Source organism: Diadema setosum, chromosome 12 (genome assembly GCF_964275005.1).
Source record: "Diadema setosum chromosome 12, eeDiaSeto1, whole genome shotgun sequence".
Lineage (NCBI taxonomy): Eukaryota > Metazoa > Echinodermata > Echinoidea > Diadematoida > Diadematidae > Diadema > Diadema setosum.
The window spans coordinates 19,482,662-19,494,665 of NC_092696.1; the positions used below are offsets into that span (position 1 = coordinate 19,482,662).

The window sequence follows — 12,004 nt, forward strand, 5'->3', positions numbered from 1 at the left end:
AGGGGTAACAGGTCAGTGGAAGATGCCGTTTTGCTGTACTTGCATAATGCCCTGCAGCAGTTGGACTCCCCTGGGACATACGATCAACTTTTTTTTTTTTCTAGCGCTTTTAATGCAATATATATGTTAACACAGAAATTGGCTGACATGGCTGACCTTGTTAATTCATAACTTCTTGTTGAACAGATCACAGAGAGTCAAGGTTGGTCATTTATCTCCGATGCTCGCACTGTCAGTGTCGGCGTGCCACAGGGGTGTGTTCTCTCACCTGGGGGGTGTTTCATAAAGCTGTTCGTAAAGTTACGAACAACTTACGAGAGACTGGTGATTAGTTGCGATGTGCTATACTTACTAGAATTTCAATAATTCACCACAAGAACAGATCACCAGTCGCTCGTAAGTTGTTCGTAACTTTACGAACAACTTTATGAAAAGGGCCCTGTTTTATTTTCTTTACTAGGCTTGCTAAGGGCGAAATAAGGGGCGATCGCTGCATTTTATAGTACAAATGTCCTATTTGGCAAACATGTTCCTCGGTACAATTGGAATTTTTCATCTAAGGAGACAATCTGTATCTATGCAAATAAGCCCTAATTTGCATAATTTATGCAAAAATACACAATACATAATAAAAAATATTAAAAAATAATAATGTGCATCCAGCAGAAATACTTCATTTGGTAGAGGTATTCTATAGAGTATGTGGAAACAATAATATTCCTCCAAAAATTGCTTTCATACCTATGTAGATAAACATAAATTTGCATAATTATGCTAGTTATGCAAATTGATTGGTAAACAATGAAAACCCCCTTAGATCTCAACCTAGATAGATATATATAACCCGTTAGAAACACTCTATGAAACAAAATGAGAAAAGAATTTGAAAAATTGAACCATCATTACCAGTTAATTAACATAATTACAAAAGAAATTAAAGTAAAAACATTATTTTAAAAGTTTTTCTTACAGTCTAAGAACTGTATTTTACGATGAAAACTACCAAAGTAGTATGCATATCATTTAGTCAAACGGAAATGGTTTGTAATATCAAAACACTATTTCTCTATGCAAATACCACCTAATTAGCATATTGTGAATATATTTTTTATTGCCCGAATGTACCAGAAGTCAATGGTCAAGGTCGACTTAAAAAATTATAGGGCCTATCAGTGTACGCGATAACTCAAGACTGGATTGAGCAAATTTCACCAAACTTAGTCCAAGGATGAGGTATCAATGGACAATTAATTAAGCAGTTTTTAAGTAAAATCGGCAAGAGGACAGAGGTCAAAAAGTTCATGGTCAAAGCTCAGAATTTTATCATTTCCCCCATTTTCATCCAATGCCTGAAGGTATTTTCGTGAAACTTAGTGACTGCATACATGTACTATCAAATAAGATTCTCCAGAGAGTTTCAGGTCAAGAGGTCAAAGGTCAGGTGAAAATTTTAAATTTCACTTTTTTCCTCCGTATCTCGCAAATGGTTCAATTCAATTCAATCATAGTTTATTTCCAATCAACGAAAATCAAAACATAATACAAAGTATACATGTCATGAAATGATATTGTCCAAACGTTTACAAAAGATTCATGTGGTATACGAAATAAATTATATACAACAACATATTATGTACAATAATTACGAGGAACAATGCATGTATACTTCGCGAGCGTTCGGAAAATTACTTCAATTATGGAAAATAGCGATCCACTAAAAAGCAAAGCTTGTGGGACGTGGATCGCTAGATAAATAATTACAGTGAGTGAGTAAACAATACATTATTCAAGGTTTTTTTTTTTTTTTTTTTTTTTTTTTTTTACAGCTATTGTATCAAATATAAATTAGTTAAGTCATTTGTAAAAATATAGTTATTTTGAGATACACTGGCATCGGCAATAATAAGAAATAAGAATAGAGTATCAATGCTAATGTCCAGACAGTGTTCATTGAACTGCGTGTACCGGGAAAATATGACAAGGACGACACACTCGTACAGACATTCAGTTACCCACACACATATAAGACGAGAGACAGTACCGAGAAGAGAGAAGACAATAACAATACAAGTCTACGAAGAACAAAAGACAGGAAAGGAAGAGGAAAGAAGAAAGAAGAGAGAAGAGAGGTCTGCATACAGGACACGACAAGTGCTGCGACATCAGGACAGGTGAAACCTCAAACATGAATTAAAGCAATTTAAATTATCTAGAATTAAAAGTAGATAGTAAGTGTTTTCTGAATTTGTATTTAAATGTGAGGAATTTGGGGGAATCTTTTAGGCTATTATCTAGATTATTCCAAAGTCTGGGTCCGGTATAAAGAAATGTATTTTGGGCATGTGCGGTTCTCATTAATGGAAGATGGAATTCGTCGGATCGTCGCGTAGGATAGTTATGTACATGACTGTTTCGATGAAATGAGTCGTGTAATATTTTGGGTGAAAAGTTGCTGTTATAATTAAACATGAACTGGCCAAGTTGAAACACATACAAACCTTTTATTTTTAGTATCTTATGGTAAAAAAACAAAGGATCTGTATGTTCTCGAGTATTTAGGTTAAAAACAATTCTGAGCGCTTTCTTTTGCAATAAAAAAAAAGTTTATCAAGTAATATCTGATATGTATTACCCCAAGCAAGGATCCCGTAGTTTAAATAAGGTAGTATCAAACTAGAATAAAGAGTTAATAATGCAGATGAAGGAAGATAATATTTTAATCTGTTCATTACGCCAATGTTACGTGAAATAATTTTACATATGTTATCAATATGATTCCTCCATGAAAGCTTATTATCAACGCAAACACCAAGAAATTTAAAGGTAGAAACTTCTCCTAGGGGAGTAGTATCAAATGTTATATTGCCTGGGAGGCTATCTAAAGAGTTACTAAACAGCATTAATTTTGTTTTTTGAATATTTAATGACAATTTATTTGCGTATATCCATTGTATGTCCTTTTTTAGTTCTTCATTTACTGTTCTTGATATTGGGTCAGGGTGGGAAAAGAAAATATTAGAGTCATCCGCAAATAATATGAATGACAGTTTCTCCGAGGATCTATGAAAATCATTGATATAATAATGAATAACAATGGGCCTAGTAAGCTCCCTTGTGGAACACCACATGTAATCGTTTTATTTTGAGAGTCAAAGCCGTTGACATGTACAAATTGGGATCTATTTGATAGGTAACTCGTGAACCACTCCAAGACCTTTCCACGTATGCCATAATGGGATAATTTGGCGAAAAGTATTCCATGGTTAATCGTATCAAAGGCCTTGGAGAAGTCCAAGAAGATACCTATTGTGTGTGAAAATGTGTCGAGTGCGTGTCTGACTTTGTCGATGAGGGCGAGTAATGCGTGTGTTGTGCTGTGATTTTCCCTGAATCCAAATTGAAAGTTTGAAAATATGTCGCAGGTTTTAAGAAAACGTACTGTCCGGATGTAAACTATTTGTTTCAAGAATCTTAGAAATAGAAGATAATAAAGATATGGGTCTATTATTGACATCATCCTTCTCCCCTTTCTTGTAAATAGGAATTACTTTCGCAATTTTCATGCTATTTGGCACATGGCCAGTTGTAAGCGATGAGTTGATAATGTGCACTAAGGGATCCACTATTTGGGGAATTATGTCTTTTATCAAATGGTTGTCAATTCCGTCGCGGCCAGGACTTTTTCCTTCTTTCAAATTGGCAACGATCTTTGTTATTTCTTCTCTATTAATGTAGGGTAAAAATATAGTTTTGGAGTTAGGGGTATCTAAAAAATCACTAAAAGTTTTACTAGAAAGAGGAATATTTTGAGAAAGATTTTGTCCAATTGAAGAGAAGAAGCCATTGAAAATTTCAGCCATGCCGGCGGAAGTGTTGCTGGAGGCATTGGCCCATCGAACTTTAGAAATATTAGATGATTGTTAGGTGTATTCATAGCATTTTTAAAATGTTTTCCATATGTTTTTAATATCATTTTTATATTTACTTATCTGATTTGCGTAAAAATTTTTCTTCTGCGTACGTAATAATTTGGTGAGTGTATTTTTGTATGAAACATATTTTTTCTTATTTTTTCAGTAGGGTTGCATCTGTATTTATAAAATAGATAATTTTCCTATTTATAGATCATAATATAGACTGGGTTATCCACGGGAGTCTTGGAATTTGCTTATATCTATCTTTTATGTTACGCTGGGGAATGTGGTTATCGATTTCGGAGGTAATAGTAGATATGAAGTAGTCATAAGATAGTTGACATCGGTAGTGTTCTATACAAAAGACCAGTCAATTTCTTTTAGGCGGTTTTGGAGACTTGTAAGATTATCTGCAGTAATCTTATAATATTTATTTTGTTAAGTCAGTTTAATCGGAACCTGGGCAAATATAGGATAATGGTTAGTGATGTCTGAGAGGACGATACCAGACTCAGGAAGTGGAAGAACGTTACAAAAAAATGTTGTCTATGAGGGAAGCCGATTGATAATGTATAAAGTATGTATAAAGTATAATGGGATTTTATACTAAATCCTGCAAAAATGTCAGAAAATCATTCGAATTCGACCGAGGGGGTCTGTAAATTACGCCAATCACAATGTTTTGTTTTTGTCCATATGGATTTATCAATTCAATGAAAAGGGATTCGAGTATATCGCTCATAACACTAATCTCCTCATGTATAATATATTTAAATTTTTTCGAGATGTACAGACCAACTCCACCACCGACTTTGTTGTTTCTATTTCTAAATACAAATTCGAATCCGGGTAAAGAAAATAAATGACTGATATTGGAGTTCAACCATGTTTCTGTTAGCCCTATGATGGAGCAAAATTTTTGATCTGGGTTTTCTAGGAGTAAACGCAACTTGTCAAAGTTTCTGTTGATACTGAGTATGTTAAAGTGAGCTAACAAAAATTTTTCATCGACTGTATTCGTAATACGATTTTTATATTGATTTTCAGTCAAATAAACACATGATGGACTCTGAACTGGATCATTTGACTCAAAATTATATTCAAATTCTTGTGCTGAGGTATTGTATTTATTGGATATGTAATCTTCATACGAACTGGAAATGACATTTGCATGATCAGATTCAGAGTGCCTTACTGTGTCATAAAATTCATCACTATTCAGGGAATTGAAAACGAAACTTGTTGTGTCAGTCATGGTTATGATAAAGCATTCGGGAGTTAATAGCTGACTTCTCGCCTAGACCTAACTCAGCAGCTACGTGGGGGTATGCAGACCTATGAAGAAGAAAGGAAACCGAAATGCGTAAAGAGAAATATGAAACACACACAAAACAAGGAAACGAATATGAACACACATGAAACAAAATCAACATCGTTACGGATGGTACACAAGGCCATGGCCAGCGTCTGGGCATGTACATGTACTGAAAAAACAATGCAAAACATTACCAATGATACCAGAGGAAGCTCCCTGCTACACTATGGGTGTAATTGAGGAAATGCAATTATAATTGTGATTTACAAAATGAGACAGTATTTACAGAAATTAGAATACAACTAAGAGACAGGTATTAATGTTAAATTACCTATAAATTATTGATAAACCTCGTACACTGTATGAAAGGTATTATCAACCGTACGATAGATTATACAAATGTTTGTTTGTTGGGTCTTTTTTTTTTCGTAAAGTGGGTATGACTAAATAATTATATATAAGTCTTATTTATAAAGAAACTAGGGACAGCTATAAAGGACTCAAAGACTGATGGCATTTATGCCAGTTTATTTTTAAAAAAGGGACCTACATTATATGAAATAAAACGTTATATAAAATGAAACTTTACAGTAAATGTTATATAGGAAAATAATGAAAAGTTAAGCCTTACAGTAAAAGAGTCAGATAACTATACAGAGAGCCTAAGAGTGGCGCCACAGAACGCTGTAGTGCCGCTTAGGCTCATTTGATAATCATGGGGAACCAATCGAGTTTGCCTCCCACAGACAGGCCAAATCCAGGCATACAAGGATGAATGGAACAATTAAAAATAAAGGGGTAAGAATTCTCCGATTCACATGCATCGCCCGAGGTCATGCCCGATGGCCCCACTAAGACCGTATAACTACTGCAATACACATGCATAAAATTGTGGCTTCAAGACTTCGGCACTCTGCATCATAATGCATGTTACAGTGACACATTCAGAATGGCTGACATTTGAAATGCAGTCAATAAATTCACATTATTGTAATTATGATTAAGGAGACACTGTGGATTAAAAAAAAAAAAGTGAAAGATTATGCGGGTGCATCATAGTGGATCTACATAAATACTGTTGCGTGAATGACATGATTCCGGATATTAAGTGTACAACAGAACAGGGGACCTGGCATCCCTATTATACTGCTATTGAATAGGGGTGAGTGAATTAAGTTTATAGTAAGGCCTAGGTCACATATCCACCTGGCCCGATACGAATTTGTTGATCGCCTGGGAGTCGGCACGTTGTGATAATCGGCCACCCTACATGCTAATAGCGTTATCGAATAAGATATTGGTTGGCCACTGTTGAAACACTCTCTATACGGGCGCCGCAGCGGCCCCGTAAATGATTTGTGAAGGCCCCTTTACCTGGGCAAGGTATGCAATATAAACACGTATTTGGTTTAAAGGGGGAGTTCAGGTTTTTTGGTAGAAGGGTGCTCTGGCTGAAAACAATGTCAAAATTGACACCCGAATTTCATTCCCAAACACATTGGATTTAAAAAGTTAACGATTACTTATACATTTATTGAAATTAGTTTTCCTAAATTGGGATGTATAACACACTAGGATTTATTTCTTTTACATAAGTTAGTGAGATTTTGTTTCCTTTACTCTAATAATTTCGCAATATACAAAATGAAGTTAATGTATTTCGTAAGAACAAATTTTCGTAATCCGAGTGATTTCGTATACAGCCAAGAAGAGGTTATTCCAAACTTTATCTCGGCTAGCTGAACTCTCCGTTTCATACCCATTCAAGGCTTATTTCGTCACTCCAACAGAATTTGAACCTATATAATTTATTATGTTTTAAATTTTATTATTAAATTTTATCATTAAAGGGGCTTAATAAGGGGCTTAATAGGAACCGAGATAGTCTCAAGGTGGCAACACATGGGCATAGATTTTCGAATTGGTTGCATACTTACATACTAATCACAAAATGTCTACGGACTGACAATTACAAAGTTGAAGGTGTACGTCATGCAAGCTAGAATGTAGAACGGAATGCCCACCGTCACATAAAGGTATAAATAATTAGTATAAAGACCTTGCACTATCAATAGTCGTTTATGCCATAAAAGCTCATCAAAATACTGAGGACTATTTCTTCATTTTTTTTTTTGAGCTACATTTAACTTGCCACAAGTGCTGTAGGCCTCTGTTATACAGATTTCAGAAGAACGGATGGAATCAACAGGATTTAAGATGCCTTGAGTAAAAAGTTGTCTTCCATTATAACATCAATATAAAGACAAAAATCAAGATCATTTGAAAACAAATACAAGCGACAAGGGAATATATGTATGTTATCAGTGACTTAAAACAGATTATAGGGCCTCAAACAACCGTTTTAATAGTATTTTATTGAATAAGAATATTATTGAGTCCTGAGCTTTACAGCTCATTGGAAACTGGTGACGTTGTGTTATGATAATAAATATAAGTAATGCTGGCATTGATTGAAGCGTTGCATTACAGGTACTGGGATAATCTTATTGATTAATATAAAGAATAGTTCAATCATATTTCTTTTGGCGTTAGTGTTGACCAGAATTTGACTAGAACAGAAATGTTTCAAGAGTGTACAAGGAGGACTCTGACGTTAGTAGATTACAAAGTGAAGTGTGGGAAATTTGATACATTACGTGGTTTTATTCCGAGTAATTTGACCAGCGCTCGGGTGTTCCTCCGTTTCTTGCATTTTTTTCGGGTTTGAACCAAGATTTGAGTGCCAGACATCTTGATCCTCGTCGAAAGATTGCTATTCTTTCGAAGACTGTGGGCAATTGAAGCGAGTCTGCCCCTCTCGCGTTTCATTTTGGAGGGCAGATCCGTACGGATAGATACTCTGTCAAAAACTGACGGGGCTGGGACGGGGACGGTTCCTGGAGGGGTAGGCTGTTGACGCGGCTGACGGGGTCGGCGCTCGTAGGCGTTCAGGAGCCTATCCCAGTCGATCATGCGAGCGAAACGCACAATAATTGCGGGTGGTTGACGTTCCAAGTCAGGGATGTTCCCGGCGAAAGTATGCTTGGGTTGTTGGAGACGATGAGCAGCCACGAGCGGAATCCCAATAGCATCCTGTGGTGATATGTTCAAAAAGTTGGAGAAGATGTCATTCACGGTGTTGTGGATGTCCTCGTTTGGTTTTGACGACACCCCATAAACGAGAAGATTCTGCTTCCTGTCGTGAATCTCGCTCAATCTGGTTCAAGGTATCTTCATGGAACTTGGTACTGGCAGGGATTTTCTAGGGAATTTAGGGGTCATTTGTCAAAGGTCAGGGTTCAAAGATCAAGGTCAATTGGGCCCTCAGAATTTCTCTTATTCCCTCATATTTTTGCAATGCTTTTAGGATTTTTCTTGAAATTTGTATACATGTATTACCTAATGGAGATTCTCTGGGAAATTTCCTGCCAAATGGTCAAAGCTCTGATAAAAGTGCCATACTGTATATCACTTTCTTCCATATCTTGAATGTAAATCAAGGTATCATGAAACTTAGTAGGCCTACACATTTGTGCATGTTCTACCTGACAGTGATTCCCTTGTTGATTATCGAAAAAATGTTAAGCCCTCCCCTCTCAAGTGCTTTTGTTTCCTCTTGATAAGTAGGAAAGGACATGGAATTCAGTGACATGGTATAGTCATCACCGTCATTGCATTTAATGAATGGGTTGCATGAAAGTTATTTGATGCACACATGTATAACCTCTGACATTCTTACCTTTTACATTTTTACCTGTGTATTTTTTTTTAATCTTTACCTCTGACATCTTTACACAAAACCAGTTAACATAATTATTTGTGGAAAAAACTTCAAGATTATGTAGGTCATGGTCATCTATACGGGTACTAGCCGGTATGTGGTGGAATGAAACGGTTCTTTGGACCACCAGGGAGTTACTTTATCTCGAGGGAAAACAATCACAACCGGGGAGAATATATGACATTTACGATCCTCGCAAACAGTATAGCATGTCACGATCTATTGACAAATCACATCCTTGTAATTGTAAAGGCCATCTAATATACTCTTTTATGGCTATTAACATATTATATATTATTTCAGCTTTGATTTATTGTTAAAATTGGCTGATTTTAAGTCAGAGACTAAGATTATTTGAGTTAAAGTATAACATCTCCTATATTGTTCACATGACAATTTTTGCATAAATTATTGCCTTGTTACAATGTTATTGTGAATAAATTTTCTAGCATAATTTCCATGCCATAGCAGCTCATGGTATACTGAGGAAGCATTTTTCTCAGCAACAGACTTTGTTTCTAACTCAAGATTGTAAGTTCTTAATGTGTGCAGATACCCTTGCATCCACAAAGTGTGCACAGGTTTATAATCAGTTTGATGTAAAAAGCCTCTTATTCGCTTGCTTGCCTATCAAAATACGATGAAAATCAGAATTTACACTTTCACTATGGTAGAGTTTTTTCGTAATGATTTTCTAACCATCACCTCAGTTGTGTACTGTTTGCAAGCTAGGAAAAAATCCTTTTGTAAGCAATATTGTTCCGATTTGCATATATCAGTGCTGTTCCTATTTAAGCCCTACTGTTACATTTGCATACACAAATAATCATATTAAAAGAGTGTCACTATCGATTGCTATTTTTCTCACCCTGCAAAGCATTTATCCATGAGGGAAAATTGATAGTAGAAATGATTTTAAAGATCAAATTTCACGTCTTGTATACTTATTTACATAATCTATGCATAAAATGACTAAGTTAATTAAATTATATGGAAACAATTTAAGCAACTGAAGAGTGTTGTTGCGAGAATATTGTCTTATTCTTTGAGCTTTTTGGATATTAAGTTCAAAGCGATTTAAGACATGGTCACATGTTCTGATTATATATGTATAGGTATTGATATGCATATTATGCAAATAGCAGGTTGTTTGCATCGAGACAGTTTGTCTCTTTAGATGAATCATTTGCTTTTGACCCAAGGAACATCCATCCAAGGTTCAAACTTTGTACTACAAGATCCAGTGCTTAATAGTTAGAAATTCTTTCAAAAATGCAAATGTTTGCACAATAACTTGCATAATTATGCAAATGCAAATGCAATTTACGTAGGTATGAAATCAACGTTTGGAAGAATTGTTCCATTTACCTTTTAGAATACTTCTACCAAATTAGGTATTTCTGCTGGATGCACATGAATTTTTGAATAATTTTTATATGTATTTTTGAATAAATTATACAAATTGAGGCTTATTTGCATAGGTACAGAATGTCTCTTTAGATGAAAATGTTTCAATTGCCCTAGGGAACATCTGTGCCAAGTAGGACATTTGTGCTAAAAAATGCAGCGTTTACCCCCTTAACAAGTCTACTACTTTGTATACTAGGGAATTTACCGCTCAAGGTGACGAGTGCCTGGCTATCAAATATGCTGATGATAGAGTCACTTCAGTGTATTTGAATTCAAACAATGTGAACAGCTACATCTCAGAAATCGATCGATTTGTTCAGTGGTGTGACTCACGTTATCTTCACCTGAATGTTTACAAAACCAAAGAAATGGTAATAGATTTCAGAAAGAACTGTGAACATGTAACTCTTTGTATCCATGATAGCCCTGTTGAAGAGGTTTCCGAGTACAAGTACCTTGGCACAAAACTCTCTAATCATTATTGGACTGGACTGCAATGTTAATACACTGATGATAAAAAAAAAAGCAATTCAAAGGCTTTTTTTTTTTCATCAGGCAATTGAGCAAACTGAGGCTGGATAGAACACTGATGGTTCTTTTTTACAAGTCCTTTATCCAATCTATTGGCATGTTTAACTTGATTTATTTTTATGGTAATCTTACACAAAAGGACAAGGCCAGAATCGATAGACCGCGAAAATGTGCGCAAAAGATCATTGGGTTGGAATTGCAAGTGGTACAGGATTTATACGTGGAAAGAATGATGGTCAAAGTAAATAAGATAATGACCGATTTAACACACCCTCTGTACAGTTACTATTGCCTGAACAGATCAGGTATCAGACTCTGTCCTCCTCGCACAAAGCGTACCCGTTTTAGAAGTTCTTTTGTCTCGGATTCCATCCACACATATAATGCCAGAGTAATTAGATAAGTTTTTATAATTAATTTTTGGTGTATTTTTTTTTTATTATTATACTCCAGCATACCCAAAGAGTATAAGAGGGTATATAGGAATTTGTGTGTGGTTGGTCGGGCGGTCGGGCGGTCGGGCGGTCGGGCGGTTCGTCTCAAAGTTCGAACTTTTTTTACAGTTCTGAATTAATTTTGATGAAATTTGGGGTATATGGTGATATTGAGTGATTATTTTCATAAGTTGAAGTCATTGAAATTTAATTTGGTGTATACGATGAAAGTGAGGTGTAGATTTGTAGGATAATGTTTCTCATGTGTGTTTGTTGGAGAAAGCATCGCTCTGGTAATTTTACTTTTTTTAAATATTTTTTTGGAGTGAATTATTCCCACAGTATTTAAGTAATCTTATTTTGAATTTGGAACGTGTAATGATTTATAGGTGTAGTTATGTAGGACACACTTTGTGTTATTTTGATTAGGCGTTGCCATAGTAATGGCATATTTTTTTGAAATTTTTTGAAGTGAATTATAAAAATGTATATTGAGATATGTAGGTGATATATTGTTTGGTGTATAATTATGATGCAGGAAAGGATATTAATGAATACATTTATGAGTTGAATAATTATATGAAAGTGATATACAGCTGTATATCAAAAGTTTTTGTTT

At 35.2% G+C, this 12,004-nt stretch overlaps 1 protein-coding gene across 1 annotated transcript in view; it reads right to left on the reverse strand.

The window, feature by feature from the left end:
* Nucleotides 1-5,161: 5,161 nt before the first annotated feature.
* LOC140235785 (uncharacterized) overlaps nucleotides 5,162-12,004 on the reverse strand; it is a 34,956-nt gene continuing 28,113 nt past the window's right edge. Inside the window, exons 10-11 of the mRNA XM_072315793.1 lie at nucleotides 8,105-8,322; nucleotides 5,162-5,249 (exon numbers count right to left, since the gene is read on the reverse strand). Of these exons, the coding sequence (XP_072171894.1) occupies nucleotides 5,162-5,249; nucleotides 8,105-8,322 (306 nt within the window). The remainder of the gene's footprint in view (nucleotides 5,250-8,104; nucleotides 8,323-12,004) is intronic.